The sequence below is a fragment of the Accipiter gentilis genome, chromosome 27, assembly GCF_929443795.1.
Source record: "Accipiter gentilis chromosome 27, bAccGen1.1, whole genome shotgun sequence".
In the NCBI taxonomy this organism is placed as follows: domain Eukaryota; kingdom Metazoa; phylum Chordata; class Aves; order Accipitriformes; family Accipitridae; genus Astur; species Astur gentilis.
Window position 1 is genome coordinate 1,000,788 of NC_064906.1, and position 22,614 is coordinate 1,023,401.

The following is a 22,614-nucleotide window of genomic DNA, read 5'->3' on the forward strand; positions in this document are numbered from 1 at the left end:
ACCCAGTATTATAGATCTCTTGATGTTCAGGTCAATAGGTGGCTTCTGCCTTTTTGCTGTGGTTTTCTCTTAGTTCCAAACAAAGACCAACTCGCCGCGTAATGGGTACTAAAGTACACACTGTGTACTAACAGAATGTGAATATCCCACTAGCATCAGGCCTTAGGTGACTTTTTAAACTCCCACCTTGCAAGTGTGTTCAGAAGAGGTTCAGAGGAGATGAATCTGAAATAGTGCTAAAAATGTCAGCAGTGGCCTGCTGGCACTTGGGTTCTAAGCCAAACGGAATTGAGCTCATTTAGGAAATAGTTGGATGTTATTAGAAACCTTTTCTTACAGAAGACAGGATCACAGCTACAAGAAATGAAGAATGGAGAGAGAAAAATGAGGTAACAGGGCAAGGGGGGAAAAAAGCTAATGAATAAGCAAAGTTAATACAGCCTTAAAGAAAGTTATTACAGCCTTACACAAAGTGGCCTTTTGGAAAAAAAGATGGAAATTGGTCTTTCTGGTTATGTCTAAACTGCTGGTCTCATGAGCATGTGCATCATCCTGTACTGCTGTGTGAGCCCCAGCCATAATCATCCACTAGCTTGTGTGCACTTTTTGTTTCAAAAAAAGGAAAGCTTGTATAGGCAGAAATGGCGTTACATCGCAGCCTGGTTTGCTGCTGAGGGACCAAAAGGCCAGGGCATGCCACGACCTCACTGTTTAGCAGGCTTAGTCCTATTATAAATTATACACCCCTGGAGAAATGGAATGTATTGCAGATTCCTATGCATGTTATTTACATGGTAGCACTAGACAGCAAGATCTGCCCCCCATACTATCAAACAAAAATAATGTACAGTGACAGTACCAGAAATATTAAAAGAAAAATAGATCCAAAGACTGTTGATGTTGATTGAAATGGAAAACAGGCCTCAAAATGTAAAATCTTATTATTCCTACCATGAAGACTGGTTCAATGCTGTGAGTCATCATGACTGCAGAGCAATCCTTTTAACATTTCTGACAATGGTGTTTTGTCTCTGAGAGAGCAGAACAGGAGAAAATAAACTATTTTTAGTCTCTGACCAGAGAATATTTGGGAGAAAAAGAAGGTGCATCTCATAGAGCCTCTTTTAAGGTTTGTTCCCAGAAAAGGCCTCAGTTGGAGAGGTCAGTCCTCTCTTAGCATGGCAGTCGTTCCCTGCCTGACCAGCTATTCCTGCAGGAATGTATGAAGGTCCTTTCAAGTACCAGCATACCACACCAAGTAGATAGAGAGAGATCTCTTCATCTAAGGATGGAGCTGAAGATTTCATCTGTGATCTTTAGGACTTCCCAAATTTGTAATGTAAGTTTTTATAAACATAGCTGTTAGAAAACCCTTTGTATGTTGATAGGTTAAATACAACACCAGGACTGCAATCCTAAAAACACCAAACAGCAGAAGGCTTAATCTTAACTCTTGCCCTGCTCCTTTGATTTTGTAAATAATCTGCACAGTAACAACTAAGTCTTAGGAAAACCAGCCTGGTTCTGACTGGAGAATGACTCCTTGGTTCCCCTTTTAGCACCTAATTTGGAGGGAGGGGAAGGAACCATGCTGCCAAAAGCACAGCAGAGAGCGAAGACTGCAGTTGGAGGCAGAGACAGGAGGAAGGGCTGCAGCAGTCAAGACAGTTTGGCAAAGTGCTATAATCAAACTGGTACCCAGAGCTTTAGCAAATATTCAGATGGTCCAACTGTCTTGGCCCCGTGGGCCCTGATAAGCAAAATAGTCAAGCGCATGTCTCCACTCTCTGGAAAGCGTAAAGGACCCCTTGGTTTCACACGTGCCACTTTCACACTGGCAGAGGAGTGCATGTGAAATCCCACAAGTCCAGTCCTGGGCATGAGTTGTGCTACTGGAGTTCCTGCTCCTTTTAGCAGCCTGATCCCCAACATCGCATCCTGCTTAGCCTCTCTCTGAAAACTGTGCGCTCTTTTCAGTATACCACTGCCGCTAAATATTTTAGCTGTGATATACAACATGCTTGTTCCACCAATCGAACTGAAACAGACACTTGGCCCACAGGGCTGGAGGCTAGACGGCCATTTAAAGAAAAGTATGAATAATTACATTCTCTCTCATTTTATGCCTTATCTTCCCTCTCCCCTTTTATCTCCAGCTACCATTAACTGGCTCCTTTTCATTCTGCCACTTCTTATCCTTTTGCCTTCCTTCCCTTTCATCCTTGTTTGTGTCTTTTTCATTTTCCTGTACTTTAATTTTTTTCCAAATCCTTTTGATCATCTGCCTTCTCAGCCCCCCAGTTCTTTACACAGCTGTGTTCATGGGCTTTTCCATTTTATTTCAGTTTCTCCCTCTCTTCTTTCTTATTATGTTCCTACTTCTTCAGATGAATTAAACCTTATTCCAACAATCCCAGGACCTGATCTTCAGCATTGTCTGTAACAAATGTTAGTCACTGTTCCTTAATGAGCAGATCTGGATGGAAACAAAGCATATGGGTAGAAGGAACAGTGTGGAAAATGGGGTGATAAAATCAGTGGTATGAAAATTAATTTAATTACATTATTCTTATCATTGTATCATCCAAATGCTCATTTGTTTTGACAACTATTTTCTCTCAGCATGCATGACATGTTAGCCATATACTTAATGTATAGTGTTGTCTCTCATTTGTTATTAAAAAGCAGTGAGAGGTTTGTCTAAATGAAATCAGATCTGCATTCTACCAATAGGAATATAATCTTCAGAGAAAATAATCTTGCCAAGAACGTCTGTGCAGGTCATGTATACAGGTATCTGTTTTACTTATTTCCACGTAAATATGCCTGTTTTCTGTAGCTGTGCATAAGCATGTACACAGCAGGAAGGTACACAGGAATATGGGGTAAGTTATCCAGTTACAAATTAGCCTCATTATCCATTAAACTGGTGCAAATAGAGTAATTTGCTCACTTTCACATGTCTTCAGGCAAAGTGTCTCTGCTTTGAGTCCTCTAATAGTTTCTCAAGTTTCTAGTTTGAAACTAAAACTCTTGAATTTAAAATTTCTTGTCTAGCAGTCTAGCATCTTTTAAAATAAAAAAGTGATAGTCCCCCAGTCTTCCTTACTGCAGCATCTGCACATTCCCAAACCCTCTGGTCATGCACTGTGACAAGTGGTTTGCAGATCAAATTTATACCCTTCAGGCTCCATGTACCAGAAAAACCTGAAATTCACGTTCAGGAAAGAAATGTCTTTGAGTTTAACTTGCAAGTCTCTCGCTTGCAAGTCTCTCGACATCTACAGGTGCTTTGGCACACTTTCTCCTAATCTAAACTGATCTCTTCTCTAAATCTGCTTTTTTTTTTTTTTTTTTTTTGGTCAGCAACTGAGGCTGATTAGTCTCTTCTTTCCTCCCTGAGCTCTCCTTGTGCAACAATGTCCTCCTCTCTTCTGCACAGCTGAACCCACTTTGACCTCCCTCTGCTCAATGATCATGAAAACATAACCACTCACACTAATCCATCATTCTCCCACTTAAATCTGTCCAGAACTGGTCCTTGAGGGTGAACCAGGAGCCCTGTGTCAACTAAAGTTATTAGCTAGAACTGTTGATTCTTGGTACTTATTTTTTTTTCCCACAGAAGTATTAAATGTCTTTTTCAAGCAAGCCAGCTACTGAGGATGACATAACGTAAACTCAGAGAATCCCCTCGGTGTATACTACAAAGCAGACCTCTTAATTTGATAAAGTTACTATTCACTTCATTGCGACATCTGAAAAAACCACCCTTTCCCCACAATTTACAGCATTCTAAAATATTCTAACTTTCTATGCATGAAACCTCTTTTAATATTGGATCAGTCTTTTGCAAACTCTTTTATTGGTGTATGAGTAATATCCATAACATTAATTTCTTAAAGTCTTTAAAATAGTTTGCATTTTATAGACTGCAATTCATCATAAAACCAATACTACACATATATTACACATGAAAGCTCATCTTTACGATGACACTGACATTTGGTTTCACTCTGAGCAGAGCCAAGAGAATGCCACTGATGTTTTCTGACTTCTCCCACCTAAAGAACTCAGTGAATTCATAAAGATAAATGTCATCAACTGAGATCAGCAATCACATAACATATATATACATAATCAGGACTTTTCTGTATCTTTCATTTGTGTCTGGCAGAATGCTCTCCTCCAGTAATTTTTTTCAAGTGGGCCGGACAGAAAGGACCATGAAATGTAAGTGGACCATTCTTATTCCAAATATCCTTTTCATGTTAGCTACTGGTAAGTTCTACTTTTCTGTGTCAGTCACAATTGTTTCATCATTTCCTGGGTCCCTTTATTCTGAGTCTCTGATTCCTCTCCCCCTACATGCCTTCCCACTTCATTAGTGCTTCTTTTACATGACGTTTTGTTTCTTAACTGCACCTTTCCTTTGTTTCTTTGCTATCCTTCCCCTCCTTTCCTTCCCCTGCCTTTTCTATTTTTCCTAGAGTCTCTTCATAGAAACTGAATCACAGAGAAGAATTAAGAAAAATGAGAAAAATTGTTCTCAAGGGCATCAGGAGCAGCCCAGAAATATTTGCTTCTGAGTAAAACCTAAAATGTTCAGTGAATGTGAGGGACATTTTCACTTACATTTATCTAAGACAGATATAGCTAATACAGCTCGTGTTCTGCTATTAGTGAAGAAAGTCTTGTGGCCAAGTGAGCTGCAACAGATTAAAGAAGCTGCAGCACATTTATGTCAAAATGGTATTTTGGGTTACTAAAGATTTAAGATTGGTTTTGGAGAAAGTAACCTTAAGTGGACAAAAATACTGTTAAGTTATGACAGGAGGAATTATATGTAATTCTTGGTTCTTTCTTTTTTGCAATGTGCAGAGTGACAGCTTTCTATCTTAATCATGAGCCAGGCATTATGAGCATTACAAAACTGTAACATACTTTACATTATCTTCTTGTGCAACCACTACTTTTAATATTAACAAAAATATTGACATGCCTATGGAAATTAGATTAATTTAGGAAGTCATTCATCTTTATGATTTCAATCCCTCCTAATTCCTGACAGATTTCATTTTAAATAAAATTTATTATTTTACCAGTGCCATTACCTTTTTGTATCTTTAACAGCTACCACTGTGCTATCTTGTATGAGCATCTTCAGAGACACCCTTAAGGCCAAATGCACTGTACAGACCACTTGTGCTTGAATAACTTCACAACCATTTTCAGACTATTATTCCCCAAACTGGTGAGAGAAAAATTCAGAAAGCTTCCAGATCATCCCAGCTAACAGCATAATCCATGGTACCACAAATCCACTCTGCTGCAGCTGCAGGAGTATTTTCCACTCTGCACTGATCTGAGTCTCCCCAGACATACTCCTTAGGTCAAGGTTTACACAGCCTGTCCTTGTAGCATTATGCAGAACCACCAGCAGTGTCAGTCCTGCCAGGCAAAGGACCTACTCTTTGTCTGACTAGTTAGGGGCATGCTTTTAGCCATACTTTGCTTTCCATCAGATATGAATGAAAAAGAGAAGAACCTCTTCTCCAAATCCTCATGGATGTTGCTGAAGGATGGAAAACAAGACCCAGTCAATTTCTTTCTAGGACTCCTAATTCCAAAACAGCCAGAACAGGCCATAGCATGGTATCTTCAGAGGTTCAGATGCACAAGTCTGAGGGTGATGCAAGACAAAAGAAAGAAGAGATAAGAAGGTACAGGAGTTGGTGACATGGGAGCCCAACAGTTCTGACCTGAACCATCACACTAGCTAGCATCCACACTCCTTCACTTTGACCCTGGCCATTGCTGGAAATCAATTTTTACAAATATGTTTTCTGTTCAAAGTAGCAATAGAATAATAGAGTATGGGGTCACCAGACATTTACCTTGTGAGTCTGCCTTGTGATGTCTTGGTTTTAAGCCCAGGATGATTCCAGCCAGCCTTATCTGTGGACCACTGGTCCAAGGCAGTCTCCACTGCTGTTCTCATGTCTATGCCTTCGCCTCAATCCTCTTTCTACCAAGGGGGAGGCCAGTGCAAAGCCTCAATGTTATTTCCTTGTATTTTTAAGCTAGTGTGCACAAATACAAAGCTATGCCTGTATAAGAAAGCCTAGTGGTTTCCTTTTTGGATATCATGCATTTCTGTCAGTCAGGATGCAACATTTATGGCTTCTTTTTCTGAAGCATCCTCTTACCATACAGGGTCACCTCATACAGGTCTACCAGGCATGCTGGAGCATCTGCCATGACACAGGCACTTCCAGATTTGCACCCAGTGTTTGCTTTGTATTTTTGCAGGGATTTCCTTCACGTCTGCAACAAGTTCGGAGTGAACACCACTGGGAACCAATTGGATGAGATGGAGTTGTGAAGTGCCCAGAGGGTGAGGACTGGTGTCATTCATGCTAGGAGATACTGTCCCAGGGACATTTATCCTGGGAGACACTCAAGAGGGATCAAAGGAGAAACATCTCTCCTAAAAGAAGACCTACTGTAGGTAAAAAGCACATATAAAAAGCCACACACTGTGACTTTCTCCAAGTGACATGTTAGAAAACACTTTTTCTCTATATGGAAGACAACAGATACTAGTCAGTAGGAAGGGTTTCTTCCTCTGTTCAAACTTGATGGGAATAAAAATCCAGGACTAATGAATGTTTATCAGAATGGGTGATAGGAGAACAATTTTTCGGGGGAGCAGTCAGAGACCTACATCATTAACAGGCATATTTCCTGGAATGTGGCAACAGACAGGTTGGTCTACTGCTTTTACAGGGTCAGAGACACAATCTAAAGAGGGAATGCAGAAATATATGACAGAGACTAAAATAAAGGTGCTCTAAGGAAGGCATCAACAAAACCCATGGCCTTCTGACAGTGAACTATGACACAAAGATACTTTGAATGAATATTGCCACCATCATCCATTGATGGATGTCCCCGGTTTGGGGAATGGGCTTAGGACAGAGTCATGCCTTTTTGTGTGCATAACTGGGCAGCCTATTGCTCCTTATTCTCTTCTTGACACTGCTGACCCAGAGCATGCTGGTCATCTGTTTCAAGTATCTTCTTAGTCACCAAAATGTCGTAGCTCCCATAAGTCATGATGGTGAACTCACGGAGTTCAGGAGCCCTATGTGTTCTCCTCTGTAGGAAGAGACCAAATAGGCCTCAGCCTGGCCTTTCACCTCCGTCTTTGCCTCATCTCCGCACAGCTGCAAAGCAAAATCAGTATGGACAACAGGGAGCTGTCACAAGGTTAGGATGGTGCTTAGTATCCTGAAATGCAGTGTAAGTGCTGAGGGAGCTGCGCTGTTACAACTGATTTCACTGGGAACAGGGCTTGATCAAATAGGAACAGTACTATTGGTGAAAGTGTTAAGGCAGACAAATCAGGCGCAGGCTTGTTCTTCTACTACTGTGATCAGGAAAAACCCAAAATATTTTGATTTCTCTTTTTCAGTTTTTCCCCAGTTACTCTGTTCCAGAAGCTGTGTATCCCTGGTTTTGAGGCATTTCAGAGATTTTACAGACAAGAGGTAGACAGAAACAGTTACTTCAGTTATGATATGGATTACTCCAAAGTGTTTGGTGCTCAGAAGGGAGAAATTCTAATCTAGTAAACATTTAACTCACATCTGTAATGCTTGTGACCACAAAGGTTATTGTACATAACTCATTCAATTATATTCTGAAAAGCTCTGTCAATTCATTCTTTGCACCTGAATCTTTAAATCTGGCAGAGGTATAGCCCTGAAGTTGTAGAATTGTTTTAATCTAGGTGTTTTATAACTTGCTGGTGCTTGATTTTTCGTAATATTCTTTTAATATATTTTCTTTGTTTGTACTGTAATAACAATAAGGATCGGTGATGAAAACTTACGGACTCTGATTTAGCATCTGTCTCTTTGGAAACAACATACCCTTAATTTATAGCTTCAGACAATGACTGGTCAGTTCCTCAACATGGGAAAATTTTCCTCAGCAATATTTGCATCTGATCACTGCGTAGGAGAAGGAAGAAAACAACATTGTCTCATTTGCCACAGAGAGTCATCTTTTTGAGAGATGTAATTAATACTACTATGTAGCCCTTCAAATGTGGCTAGACTTTTTTTTTTATATGTGTAGTGGTTTTGCCCCCAAACACACCTGTAATTCCCATTAATACTCATGTGAGGGTAAAAACCCCAAATCTACCACCCTGCAGCTTTTCTGTGCATAGGATTCCCATTAACTTTAATCGAAGTTCTGCACAATAAGCAACAGCAGGATCAGCACTCATTTTGGAAAGCAAAGTAGTGTGTAATGATTCACCACATCTGCAAAGCCTTCCTGACTTTTTTTTATCATGCTTTTATTTTGGTAATCAATCTTGTCTCATCAGAATGGTTATTTAAACTTGTGAGAGGAATCCATTTCAGCATTATGTTTTAGCACATACATTTGTATCCATCATAATTCTTAATTTAGACTTAATAAAATAATTTAACAGTATAAAATGAATTATTAAATAATTGATTTTTTTTGGCACAATAGTGCACGGAGCAGGACAATCAATAGTATTCATGGCCACAACAAATTTCAAGTTATCATTCCTGATGCCTTTGACAAATCAATGGATAGTTGAATGCCTACTAATTTTATTACATGTAACTTGCTAAAAAATTTCACTGCATGCAGATAAACTCATTCTTTTCTGCTTTTATTCTCTCCTGTGCTCGCACCCTCCTTTGTCTCTTCAGGGCCATACTATTTAAATAAGCTCCCATTATTTTCAGTGGAATGACTTGCTAAAAGGAAATATTTGTGTCCCTTCACTGGACATCTGCTGTTGGTATGAAAGCAATCAAGAGGAAAAAATTATGGTATGAAGCATGTTTAACTTTCACGCCTCTTCATCATTCTGCACAAGTGAACACCAACAAGAATTCAATCATAACAAAATATATTCCTCCCCTTTCTAAAAAAGCAGAAATACTTAAAAAAGAAAATAAAGAATCAGAAAAAATACAAAATAAGAGAAGTAGATTTTACATGTGAACTTTCAACTTTGTAGTACCTCCCCTGACCCACTATTACCATTTTTTCCAAAAAATATTCAAATACTTCCAAATACACAAATATGAAATAAATTCTACAAATGACTAATACAAACTGCGTAATTTAGAGTTGTCATCATTACAACATATAATTTACTTATGAACAACTTTTTAACATATTAAGGTAAAAACCTGCAGTCAGCACAGGTGGTGGTGTGAGAGGTTGTACTTACATCTATGCTCATATGCTGTCTCTTCGATGGATTCTGCATCACTGACTACTTTGTCTGCCTGCTCAGAATTGCCTCTGATGAGATGGTATTGCAGTGTTTTGCAACAGTATAAATTGTTGTTAGAGTAGACTTCACGGGGAAAAAAATCTTTTTTTTTTTTTTTTGTTGAAAAACAAGTACAAGATATAAAGTGCACTTCCTTCCATTCAACTACAATGGAAAGGAAAAAAATCTTAACTTCATGTTCCAATAGGATCCAATTTAATAACATCTCATACATCTTATATGACAATTGCATCAAATTAATAGTAGGAAGTTGTCTAGAGGTACTGTTGACAACATGAATGCTACACTGCTAAATAAGAGTTAGAAATGAAGAGGTGGAAGGAACTCTAATTCCATTCATCAATGACTGTTCTTAAGACTCAAGAAGAGAAACAAAGAGGCTGCATATTTCACTTCTTCTGTTTCACAAACTCCTAATTAGCTGTAAATGAACTTTTGGAAAAACTTAATCTTATGCGAAGGCACAGATACTATTATCTCATGCTAATTCAGAGCTATTGAAGAAAAATAAGAAAAATATGTATGAGTGAGCAAACTCAAGAGAAGTCTACAGGCAGAAAAACTAACCTTATATTGAATATGGCTTTTCCGTTGGCTTTTGCGTCTGTGCATTTTTGGTGGAATGAACCTAAGATGACAGAAATATGTTCTTCTAACTGGAGACACCATCTGACGGGCTCTTGCAGATGTGATCAGTAAATGCTAGCACTGATGGCATCAGACTTTACTATGCCAGTTGTCTGCTTCAGTCCTCTGCCTTATATGAAGATATCTGAAAAAAAATCCTTTTCTCAAGTATTTTTAGGGATTACTACTAAAGGGAATGTTACATCTGATGGGAGCCTGCAGAGAAACCCACTCTGGAAAAGGGTTTCTCTGTGGAGAGGGATGGACTAGAATATTTTTTGCAGAAAAAATATAATGCTATAGCTCTGCTGGTATAACTCAGAGTGTGTTCCTTCTATTATGTAATAAATGTTAATTTATTTTGGAACAATTACTCTGTCTTGGAAGACTGAGAAGTTAGCTTACTTCACAGGGCTTATCTCCTAAATTTTGATTCTTCTGGTCTCACTCCTTGACATGCTTGATTATAAAAGCACTGAAGAGAAAGAATAGCAACTTGGAGTTCAAATGAGTAGGGAGAGGTAGAACAGTACAGAACTTTGAAGACAACGAAATTAAGCTTAAATTTGTAATCGAAAAGGATTTTAACCCAGATGAATGACAAGATCAAAGCAACGAGTGACAAAGATGATATTACAGTCTGTATTTGTACAGACTTTGAAGACTGAATATATGAATATTTTCAAGTATTTGCATTTGATCAATCCTGTGTTTCTGTTTCTTTCTGCTCCTGACCAATCCTATGCAGCCATACACAAATCTGAAGGTTATACAGTCTCAGTTGGCATAAGTAGGTGTTTGTTTAACAGTATTAGGTATTTCAACTATTTTGCTCTTGTCTCCTGTATGCACCTCCTGATAATGTTGACAGAGACACAGCTAAGGACATACACTTTGGGAGAAGCTAAGAACAAGTAGTAAAAGAAGTGAAGATACTTTCTTTACAAGGTATGGGAAACTAGAAAAAATACTAAAAGCCATGTAATGTATTTGAAGATGCAAAGGTGGAAAGCGAGATGGCTCCGAGTGCTGTAATAAGCCTCAAAGCCCTGATGAACCTCACCTGGCCTCCACCCACACCCTCTGCCCAGTTGTCCCAGGAGCCCCATTTCAGCTCACCCTGGGGCCTTCAGTCTTTGCTGGAGCTACGCTGTAGGAACACTGGTCTCTATATGTCTGGTCACAGACCCTGTTGACCCAGGCCCCAACCTGTGGGTTGACTGCTGGGCTTGATCTTGGACCTGTCTTATCACTGTGGACCTGCCTGGTGATCACCAAACATGATCCTAATCCTGGCCTGTAGATTGTCTTCGTGGCTTCATCTTAGACCTGCCTCATCACCATAAACTTGCCTGATTATCTGGAGCCTTTGTTGAATCTGGCCATGCTCTCCCAGCCTGCCCTACTTACCTTGCTGTGACTGGTGGATCAGACCCCTGGCCCCTCTCCTGCTGGGAGGTGTTACTGTGCTCAGCTGCTGGCTCCCCATCCCTTAGCGGGCAGCTGAGCCCTTCTGTTCCCTTACAGAAAGTTCAAGTTTGAAGAAGCTTGCTTCTCACATATACTATAGAGCGGTAAAATATTTCTAAGAGTTAAAAGCCACAATGGTTTTAAGTCCTTGTAGATTGTTAAACACAGTAGATTTCTAATAAAATGCTGATGATCAGAAGACAAGACAAGATTTGGCTGGCAGACATCAAAATGCATCAAACACAACCTTGTATGAGGTACATGTTCTTCCTTGTCTGTACAAATCACACGTGTGGGTAGAAGGAGACTATGTTGATCATGGAATCAAAAACTTTGCTTCCAGCAGAAGAGACAGCATTGCATATAGAGCTAATTAATTTATTACAATTTTACAAGCTTCTACCTCCCTAGGCTATACTCTGTCTTATCCATCTTATTATAGTAAAGTGTGATATTATGAAATAGATATTCTTCCACAATGCAGCTATTTGTTCTTGGGCTTGAACTAGCACTAACCCTCTCTGTACAGTGCCATCTGTTGCTCTTTTCTCCCCTCCTGACATTCAGATCCTAAAGGTGCCCCCCCCGTTTTCCTTTGATACTTCAGACCTTTTTCTCACTTCTATTTCAACAATTTCTGATTAAAGATTGTTTCTCTCTAGTATTTTAAATACGTTTTCCCAAAGATCTGGGTGTGTTTTCTCTCTCAAGTCCCAACTATGGCTTAATACCAAGGCCAGGAGTGGACATGTGGAATTTCCTCAGCTATCATAAAAAATGTTGGTTTTTTATCAGTTGGAAACAAAGAGGACTTTGGTTTTTATTACCACCAAACTTCAGAGTGATCAAGTGAATAAGGCAAGATGTCCTTGGTACAAAATGGATCGTTATCATTGCTTGCACAAATCATTGGTAGCCCCCCCCCCCCCGGGGGAAAAAAAAAAAAAAAAGAGCAGGCAGTCATATTACACGACAATATCTGATAGGGAGCAGCCATAGTTGTGATTAGTGCATCTCAGTGCCAAATGAATGATCAGGGATCAATTCCAGTCCAGCAAGCCCCAGCAGCAATAAGCAGCGAAGATGGTGAGCCTCTACTGAAGATGGAACATTTTGTATGCGGCAACTTTTGCGCCTGGTTTAGCTTGACCTTAGATTCCAAGGACTTCTCTGTTGTTCCTTGGAGGTAGGGAAAGATGGTGTATGGGGTGGCCATGATCTTTTAAGGATGCTACTATGTCCTCACCCTACCACTCAAAGAAAAACCCAACCCCCAAAAATGGGGCGGGGGGGGCACACCTGACTTCTTGAATAAACACTAAAAGATTTATTCAGAACACTGCATTTATCACTGAAATAGCTCTTCAGTAACAAATGAAACCTTTACAGCATCTATGGATACAGATATATTAGACATTATGAAATGGAATATAATTGAGGATAATGCAATCAATAAATCCTGGCATATAGATAAGCACACTTTTTTTCTTTTTGAAGCTTTTGACAAAAAATCAGCAGTGAAAAGGTGAAGAGTATCAGTAAAAATCTGGGTGAGAAGATAAAACTACCTAAAGATAAGTAAATATTGGCAAAGCAGAAGAAGTTGCTCTGTATTTAAGAAGAAAGAGTAACAAATGGAAAAAAAACCTTGTAGGTTTGGCATATTCTCCCTTGACCTACAGAGATGACATGATTTTTCTTAAGTGGTCCTCCTGACCAAGGACTGGCTCTGGAATTTCACTGTAGCAGAGAAGTAGCTTTGACAAAAACAGAGAATCGGAATCGTTGTCTCTCTGTCTTCTAAGAAAGCCCATCTTACTTTTGCTTATTAGTTGTATTTTACTAAGAAAGTGTGCCTCTGTCCTGTGAAGAAAATTACTTTTTCGTCATATTTAAACAGTTGTGTCGCTGAAAGATTCATGAAGCTTGTCTGTCTGAGCTTTAGAACAAGATGGAGTGGGCCAGTGAAAATCATTGTCCAACCACTTTATAGTGCAAAAAATAGCTTTGAGCTGTGAGAGTGATGTTATCTGTAACTGATCCAAAAGATCAGGTGACAGTTGTGTAGGCCACATTCTTGGCTACTTAATCAGCATTGTCAAAAGTCAAAAAAAGGCTGGATGTTTGGGCCTTCCTACAGTATTTGAATACAAGTCTTTACTTTTCTATTTGTGCTGTAACATGAGCAAGATAGTGTTCCTGCTTCGTTTCATTATAGGAAGGGTGACTTCATGCTACAGATTATGCAGGATGACCTTGATGTCTAATGGAATTCGAGATATGTTTACTTGTTCTTGTGCCAGTAATATAGAATGAATAGCATTGTGAATATCATTAGTGCCTTAAAGGAAAGGTAACAGCTAAATAAACACAATATATATGTAATTGTTAAGCATATATGTATGCCTATCCTAAGAACTTTCCCTTGACATTGGCCAAGTACTTCTGTTTCCACATTATGTTAAGTATTTGGACCTCAGATCTCTCTAACCAGTAATACAGTTCTCTATCAGTTTGGAATTTTCAAAAATCATTTTTCAGAAGTAGCTCAGAGATCTCAAATATTGGAAATGGATCTGCAAGAGAATGATTAGCAGGGAGAGGGCAGCTAAGCCAGTCAGGTTTGTGTAATAAACAGTATACTTATTCATAATTTATCAGCGGGTTGTTTAATTTCCCCCCAGTGGGATATATACAAATTCCGTATTTAAAAATAAACCAAAAACTTTGCAATGAAGGCTGGTTATGTGCATTTCCTATCTATGGACTTTAAAATCTAGAAAATAGTTACGACAACTTCCTGATTATTTTTTCTTGTTATCCCACATCTTACTGTCTCATTCTTTGACTCCTGTCAGCAGAAGTAATTATATTTGTGGTATTTGTGATCTTCTGTGTTCCTAAGCTTAAGTGTGTGTATGTCGGGAACTGTAATCAGGTATTTCTTTGGGGTAATCCAGTTCAAGAACAGATGCAAAGTATCTGTCAGCAAGAAACAATCAGCAAAGTACTTTCTTATTTTTGCAGATGCTTCCAATCCCCTTTCCAGCCACAGCTTAGCCCTTAATGAACTCTGTTGAAGGCATTCTTGGAGTCAAACCACTAGTGAACCTGTGGTTTTTGTCTAGTGTTTTCTGATGCTCTAGTTCTTTTTTGTAGTGTTTCTGGACTGTTTTCATATATGCTTCAGTACTAAACCACAGTGAAACACAGCTAACAATTCCTGATCATCCATGCATGACCTGTGTTTTCTATTGTTCTTGTTGGTTTAGCTACTCCCCAGAGCTTAACTGTTTCTTCGATTTACTGTAATTAAAGCAGAATGGCTATGTCTTTGAAGGTCAAGCACTTTAGCCTTACTCCTACTATAACTGTGACCAAACACTTTTACATGTTCTTCTGTAATCCACAGAACTCGGTGACTTTCTATCATCTCATCTTCGATAAGCTAACACTAGTTAGCTGTGGATATAGGCATGGAGTTTTTGATTCCCTGTAACAAAGATGGGATTGAGAGTTAAGGTTATATGTCTGAAGACGATACTTTACCACACTGTGTTAGGATTGACATTGGCTGATCAGAGATACAGTTTTATGTGTGTCTGGACATTATGAACCTAGAGGGAAGTTATCATTAGCATAAGCAATGGTGTAACTGTTAATTTCTGGATTTTTAGTGACAGATCTACTAGAAGATACGTTTTAAAGTTAAATTTACTCTAAGTTAAATTACTTATGAGACTTCTTGAGTTTTTTTTAAACAGTTTTGTAGTTACAAAGGTATCACTTTCAAGACTTGCTATAGTTTCTGATTTTTAGAAACTGTAACAGCAGCTTTTAAAGAATGTAAAATTTGCATAAATTATGCAACCAGGAAAAAACTGTAAAATAAAAAATTAGAATTTTTATTGCAACATACCCCTAGGTCACCAAGGCTTTGGGGAATTAAGGTAACTTTTTTCGGGGAGAAGACTGGGAACTTTCAGGAAAATAATAAACGAAGAGAATGCTCACAATGCAAAAAGATGTCTGACGTCAGGAAACACAACAATTAATGCTATTCTGCCCCCTTGCGTTAGCTTTTGAGGTAGCTGCCTTACCCCCACACATCTAGAAGCTCATGTCCGTCCCTTCGTGGATTGCATCACATAAACAAATGCAGTAGCAAAAACGTAGTAGAGCAGTGTCCTGACAACAGCATGGTTGGGCAATCACTGGAAATGATACAGCTGTGTGCCTAAGTTTGAAGATGATGTACTATATGTAAAAATAATACAAAATATGCACAAATCATTAATATGTTGTAACTTGCACTACCCTGTGGGGGATGGGTAGAATTAAGACTTCAATTGAAACGAGAGTGAAGCTGGCTAACTACAATGAGTAGCACAGAAAACAGAGGACCTGTGCTGGAGAAAAAATGAGAACCTAGAACCTGAGCTCTTATGTTTGTGTTTGCCAACTCAAACTCTTAATTGCAGCATTATCTAGATTCTTGTTTTTACCATTTTATTTGTAACCCACAAGGAATAAATCGGCACACTTGCACTTGAAATAAAAAGAAAGCTTTCATTGAAAGTGACGGCCAACAAAAATATTTCCACCTCTGGAAGCCCAATTTAGAAAGAACTGGTTTAAAACCAACAAACACATCCTTGCGGTGTCTTGGACACCAGGAGCCAAAGCCCCAAAGCAGAAAAGATTGTCAAGCAGCTGTATTTCATATGTGATGTAGAAACAAATGCCAGAAGTTGCAGACTGCAAATAATGACAGGTAACTGCCATTTTAGTGTGACTTTACTGCCATCATTCACTGTCTAACCCTGCCAGTTCACGACGTCATTCTTCACTCACAGGAGTAAAAACGGGGACCCTGCTTTAAGCCGGGGGGCCGGACCGAGCGATCTCCAGAGGTCCTTTCCCACCTCCCGCCCTTTCCAGCGGCCCCGATGTGGTCCGGCGGGGCGAAGAGTGGGCAAGGCGCTTAAGTTTCGTTAGCAGCACACGAATGAGAAGCAATTTGTTTACAACACAGTGCCGCTCGTCGCCTGCCCGGAGAAGTCCATTTACATCTTAATTTCCTTTTAGCATCAGCCTTCCCCTGTTTAGGGCTGGGCTCTTACGCTTGCGGTTTTCGCGGACGACGGAGTAGTGGCCTCGAACGAGTTCTTTCGACAGACCCCAGATTGCCTGTAAAAGCAAAACAAAACGATTATGAAGAGCCAGCGCTTTCCCCTTCTCTTACGTTTATCTTTCCCTGTCCCGGGAAGCAGGAGCAGCGCCAGAGCGGTGGGGCGGGGGCGCGGGAAGAGCCAGGGCGCTGCCCCGGGGCCGGGCTGCTGGGGGGCGGCGGCAGCCCTTCCCTCAGGGCCCCATCCTGGCCGGACAGGTAGCCACGGCGGCCCCAACTTCAGCGCCCGCGGCTCCCGCCGGGGCCGACCCGCGGCAAAGTTACCGAGACGCTTGGTTGAGATTTTTCTTAATTTTTTTTTTTTTCCCCGGTTCCTACTTCTCTCCCCCGCTGCCCGGGAACTTTCGACATTGTCCTACCAGGCACGGAGCCACCTCCTCTGCAAACAAAGCCACCCGTGGGGCAGCGAGGGGGGGAGGCGGCGCGAAGGAGACTCGAGCGCTTCGCCCCCGCAGGCGACGGCCGTAACCGAAATCCTGTCAGCAGCGCCCCGCCGCTGCCAGCCCGCGCCGCCTCGCCCTCTAGCGGGGGAGAGCGGCGGCGCCGGCGGCTGGGCGTGACTTTCCGCGCTCCCTTTAGCCTGCCTGCCTGCCGGGGGGGACCGCGAGTCAGTCAGGGAGCCGAGCTAAACCGGGACTAACGGCGGCGCCGGGCGAGGAGACTCCGGGATTAAGGGTGCCCCCCTCCCCCCCCCCCCCCCCCGGGCACCGGGGGAGGCGAGCGGCGCGGAAGGCGTGGGGCGTCCGCGCGGCCCCTGGGGCGAGGGCAGCGGCGCGGCCGGAGGCAGGCAGGCAGCCCGGCAGCCCCGGCCACTTCGCACCCCTCTTTCCCTGCCCTTTAAAGCGAAGAGAGAGCGAGGAGAGGAAGACAGCCCGCGGGGCGCCAAGTAGGGGAGTCCAGCTCCCCCCTTCCCCGCCTGCCCCACTGACTGGAGGGGGGCGAGAGGGGCGCCTCCTACTTTGGCAAACACTTTGGCACTTCGCTGGATCCGGAGCAGGAAGGGCTGGAAATATGGGGAAAGTTGGAACTTGCCTGGTTACTTTGGCCGGACTTCTGCTGGCGGCGGGAGCGCAGACGTTCACAGGTAAGGAGCCGCCTCGCCTGCCCCGAGGCCGGGCAGCCCTCCCGCGGGCGGGGGCGGCGGAGGGGCAAGGGGGAAAGCGCTGCGGTTTCGGAGTCGGTTGGGTTTTGGTTTGCGGTTTTGGTTGGTTTTTTTTTTTTTTTTTTTTTTTTTTCCCTTCCTCCCCGTCCCCCTGGCGGGGCTGACACTTCGGAGCCGCTGCGTACATGGCGGAGGGGGGTGAAAGTGTCCGAAGCAGGCGGAGAGGGTAGGCGCCGAGATGCCGTTAGGTTTGGGTCCCTGTGCCCTGCCGGTAAGGGCGCTGAGGGGAAGGGCGAGAGGCTGGCGGGGCTCGGGTAACCCGAGGGCAGGGCTGGCGGGACGGGCAGGACTCGGGCTCGCTGCGGCTTTTCTCTGCCGCCGACTTCCCGAAAGTTTCCCGCTGCCCCGGCGGTGAGGGGTGAGGTGAGCCGCCTCCGGGCCTCCACCGCTCCGCCCGGCGACGGAGCTGGTGACGGGGGAAGGAAAACTTGCGGTGCTCCGCCGCCCTGCCTGCCTGCTCCGCCCCGCCGGTTTCTCCTCGGTCGCCCCCGGAGTTCCCCGCCATTCGTGCTGCCCGTAGGTACGGCTGTGAAACGCCGGTAGAGCCGGCGGTAGAGCCCCGGTCCCTGGTTTTCTGCAGCCCCACGAATCGTCACCTCGGAGGGCAGCGTAGAGGCTGCTTGGGTCTGCGGGGTGCCAGGATTCACATCCAGCGAAGAGCCCGGCAAAGTGCTCCATCAACAGCGTTTTTCTGTTGCCTGAAGTCCTAGACCTGCAGATGGTTATCATGGTCTCGAGTCCTCTGCCTGCACCCCTGTCCTATTTATATGTTGAAGAAACCCTCAATTTTAGACAGACATTTGGATGTGAAATAGTTCTGCGTGCTTCACTGCAAAGAGTAACTTCAGATATTTTTGTTTGGTTTGTTCCTAACATGATGTTAGTGTAACTGGAAAGCACGTTAAATTGAAGACATCTGGTCTTCAGTTCATGCGAAGTGTGCTTTGATCTGGTGGGAAGCAATACTATTGACTTTCCTTGTCGCTGAGCCTGCAGAATAGTTTATATTTTATATATTACATGTTGCTCCTGTGCAGCACTGTAGCTGAACCAAGTTTTGTGGCTAGGAATTGGTGGTCTTTTTGTAAACTTCTTTAACAATTAAAAATTTCTGTGTTTATGTTAGATTCGAGGGACCTTTCATATATGCAGCTGCATTTCCCCTAATTTCTCTCCAGTGTTTTTACTGCAGATGGGACAGAAGATGCATGAGCAGAAAAACGTTTTGTACCGAGGTGATCTATAATAATGATGAAATCTTTTCCAAACACTCATGTTAGGAGGAAGCTATGCTCTGTGTTGAATTATGAAACTGAACTCATGTATGTTAGCCCTGTAACTCATTAATAGTGGAAGTCTAGTGTCCACACTAAAGTGAGAGCTCTTGCTCTATTAAGATAAATCCATAACTCATTGCTGACCTGCATGAACTGTCTTGCTTATTGTTTAAACTGGGGCAACTCTTCTTCTCCTGGATGTTTAAATGACTCGTGTGCAATATGCTGATACTATATTAGGGTCAGCATTTAAGTGCTGTTCATCTTGCTGAAGAACAATCCCATGCTAGTGTTAGATTTGTATCTGTTGTATTCATTTCCATTGCCGCACACTGTGGAAGGAACTGTGATATAAAACACAAACAATTCGGAGGTGCCCTGTGCATACTGTTATTCAAAAGGTGCGATTCCAACCCTTCCCAAGTACAGAATAACAGAGGCAGCAATTTACACACTCCAGTGAGATTGCAAAGGATGTCACAGGATGCAGAATCTGGCCTGTTCTCTCCCTGTGTGTGGATATGTACATGTATGTTAAATATTGAATGTAAAGTTTATTTGTGAAGATGCACATACAGATTTTTTTAAAAAATACTGATTCTTGGCACTCAGAACAGAATTGATGAAATTTCCATTTTTGTATTTTACCGTTTGAAGTGCATGCCTGGGAGTCGTTTTTGCTTGGGGGGGGCGGGAAATTGCTGTTGCTTCTGTTAATTTCTGTGACACTGATGCATCAAGCTTTTAAATTACAGAAAAATCTGTCCTTGAGTTGGGTAGTTATCTTTTGTAATAGCTGTCCCTTGTTGCAGACAGGAGTTATATGACTAACCTATAAAAACTTTTAAAACAAACAAAGAAAAAAGAAACAAAATCAATTCCATACATGTTCTAAGCAAAGAATAGCAGTGGGTGAGTTAAATAACCTTTGACATTTATAATTCCATTTTTATTTTTACCCTTTTCTAAAATGATTTGTTTTACAGAGATTGGATCTAACATTACCGTCAGCTATTATTTTATTTGAGTTTCTTCTTTAGAAAATAATCTTACTGAAAGATCAGATCTTGGCTTTTTAAGGCCTGGAAGCTTTCAAGTAATCTTTTGAAAGCAGCTTAACAGTTAATAACAATGAGATTTTTCTCCGAGTCCTTAACTAAAGAATTTAAAATTCTGGATTCATTAGTTCAAGAAGCACATGGTTTTAAGAATTTGAATTTAAGAGATGTTACTAAAATCATTGTCTTAAATAGACAACGCTGCTTATGGTTTTTTTTTTGAAGTAGCTGGGATCTTTCTGCAAGAGTAGTTTTTGGTTTAGGTTTGGTTTTGGTTTTTGCTTTTTTAAAATTTATCTCTGAGAAACTGTAGCACACCTAATTTAGCATGTTTTTGTTTATAATTTTAATATAAATGTTATTAAGTGGGTGCATGTGAACACTGAATGCTAACATTACAGAAGTTCCTGAAATGAGGTGTTCCTGTCCTACGAAATGCCACATGACTCCACCGTGTTCCTTCTTCCATCTCCTTGGTAGATTATTCAGGCTAGGGAAAGCAGTCCTCTCCTGTAAGGGGTTTTGGTCAAACATAGAGTTGTGGAAAGTTAGAGGGGACATTGTAAGCCTAAATATTAGGCCTTATATAAAATGAAGGGTCTGGATGAGATGAGTTCTGTCAAATACCAAAATAGGGAACTGAAACTGAAGCCAAGGAGATGTGTAATAGAACTCAGAAATTGTGTTTTTGTGAAGGCATCACGTTCAGATAGATGTTAATTTGAACATAGCCTGAATTCTGAAATTGATGCTTCTTGCTTATAGCCTGATTCTGACCAAGGGAGGGCTATTATTAGGCTGTTATATTCTGTTTTGCTATGGAAAGTGACGAGGTTGTATATTAATACATTCTTTTTATGGTACTGGTTCTAAAAGTTTTAGTTTTTCCCTGAGAAGGCACAAGTCCTATTGCAGTGAGAGAGAGATATGGATGGACTGACTAAAAGTGCTTGTAGGAGGCCATTCATAATGATATTTGCTCCAGGACTAGTGATAATTATAAGGAGAAGAATAGGAGGAAAAGTGCTGTACAAAAATTGAAAATTACTTTTCCTAGTGACTAGTAAAGGTTTTACATAAAGAATAGTAGTCCTCAAGCTATTTCATGGATTAAAAATGCAAAAACTTGCATTCTGAATGGATGTTGTGCCTTATATTAATCTATTTCATTTTTGGGTATAGGCATTCTAAAAACAAGAATCACATTTTCCAAAAACAGATGTAAGGAAGAAGTTTGACATGCTGAAGTTGAAACATACTGTGATGATGTTGATGTTTGGTGACTGCAGAGAGGGAAGATGAAAAGAAAGAATATAGGTTAAGTCTTCATAGGTCCTATCCCAGCTGAAATGAAGCTCCTGGCAGTCAGAGCAATGTATAGAAAATAAAAAGTTTCTGGTATAATTAACTGTGTTTGAAGAGATTTTTCAGAGTATTCAGGATCTCTGTTTGGAAGTCCTTAATAGCTATTCTGATCACTTTGCCAGCAAAGAGCTCCAAGTGTGGTTGTATCTCATTTTAACAAATTTTGCTTTTGCTTGCATTGCTTATTCCACCTGCTTTCGTTCCTCTCCACCCATCCATCAAGTCCATATTCCTGCACTTCCTAAAGGACGTAACATATGCTAGTGAAAATGCAGCTTTGTTAGTGGTTGACACAGTTGTCAGCTCATCAACAAAACTATTCCAGTTAAAGTTCATAGCACGGACTTGACCTCACTAAACAGCAAGAGCTGTGGAGGAAGATTCTCAAACCAAAAGTCCCAGTCAGAGATTTTTGCTGCTGCTATTACAGCTGTTAGCTGAATAGGTGAATGACTTGATTTGTGTTTTATATCTAAGAGTATTCATATTTAAAATAGTTCAGCAAATTAATGGAAGAATGTTGAAGAATCAGTGTCTTTTTTTTTTTTTTTTTTTTTTTTTGTAACTCATGACAGTTAGAAACTGATGAAATAAAGTTTGTCCCCCCTGTAAACTGGGATGTACTTTAGAATGCTTCAGGTAAAAATGAGTGTCTGGGTTTTGGAAGTGGCACAGTTTGTCAAAAAAGAAACTGTGTGGTGGGTATGTGTGTTGCTTTTCAATTTATTTTATTTAGCTATTCTGGTCTTGTTCTGGTGTCAAAAGTTAGTAATACAACCTCATCAGAAATTAAAAATAAATCATACAAAACATTATAAGGCTGTAATAACACTGGGGGGGAAAATCCTGTGATGTGTATTTGGTCTTACGATTTAGCAGTTGTCAGAATCCATGAGCAAAACAAATCACAGTGTCCTGAAACAATATAGCAGCATATAATTTATGAGAAAATAACATATTTAGTGCTCACAAAAGTTGCTAGATTGACAGCTAGAGAGACCAAATCCTCAGGCAAATCACAAAACATGTTAGGATAGAGAAAGTAAGCTTCTGAACTCCATCTCACTAATGTAATTTGAGTCTGACCTGAAGAAATGTGGAGATCGTTT

General features: G+C 41.1%; 1 protein-coding gene and 1 long non-coding RNA gene across 8 annotated transcripts in view; one reads left to right on the forward strand and one right to left on the reverse strand.

Moving 5' to 3' along the window:
- The window catches only part of LOC126051270 (uncharacterized), a 35,167-nt gene extending 18,615 nt beyond the window's left edge, over positions 1-16,552 (reverse strand). The window contains exon 1 of the long non-coding RNA XR_007509768.1: positions 16,267-16,552. This is a non-coding gene — a long non-coding RNA (uncharacterized LOC126051270). The remainder of the gene's footprint in view (positions 1-16,266) is intronic.
- An 817-nt stretch (positions 16,553-17,369) lies between these two features.
- Positions 17,370-22,614, forward strand: part of PTPRM (protein tyrosine phosphatase receptor type M) — a 523,234-nt gene continuing 517,989 nt past the window's right edge. For all 7 annotated transcript variants that reach the window (XM_049830233.1, XM_049830234.1, XM_049830235.1 and 4 more), the window contains exon 1: positions 17,370-17,727. In XM_049830233.1, coding sequence (XP_049686190.1) covers positions 17,655-17,727 — 73 coding nt within the window. In that variant the 5' untranslated portion in view covers positions 17,370-17,654. The remainder of the gene's footprint in view (positions 17,728-22,614) is intronic.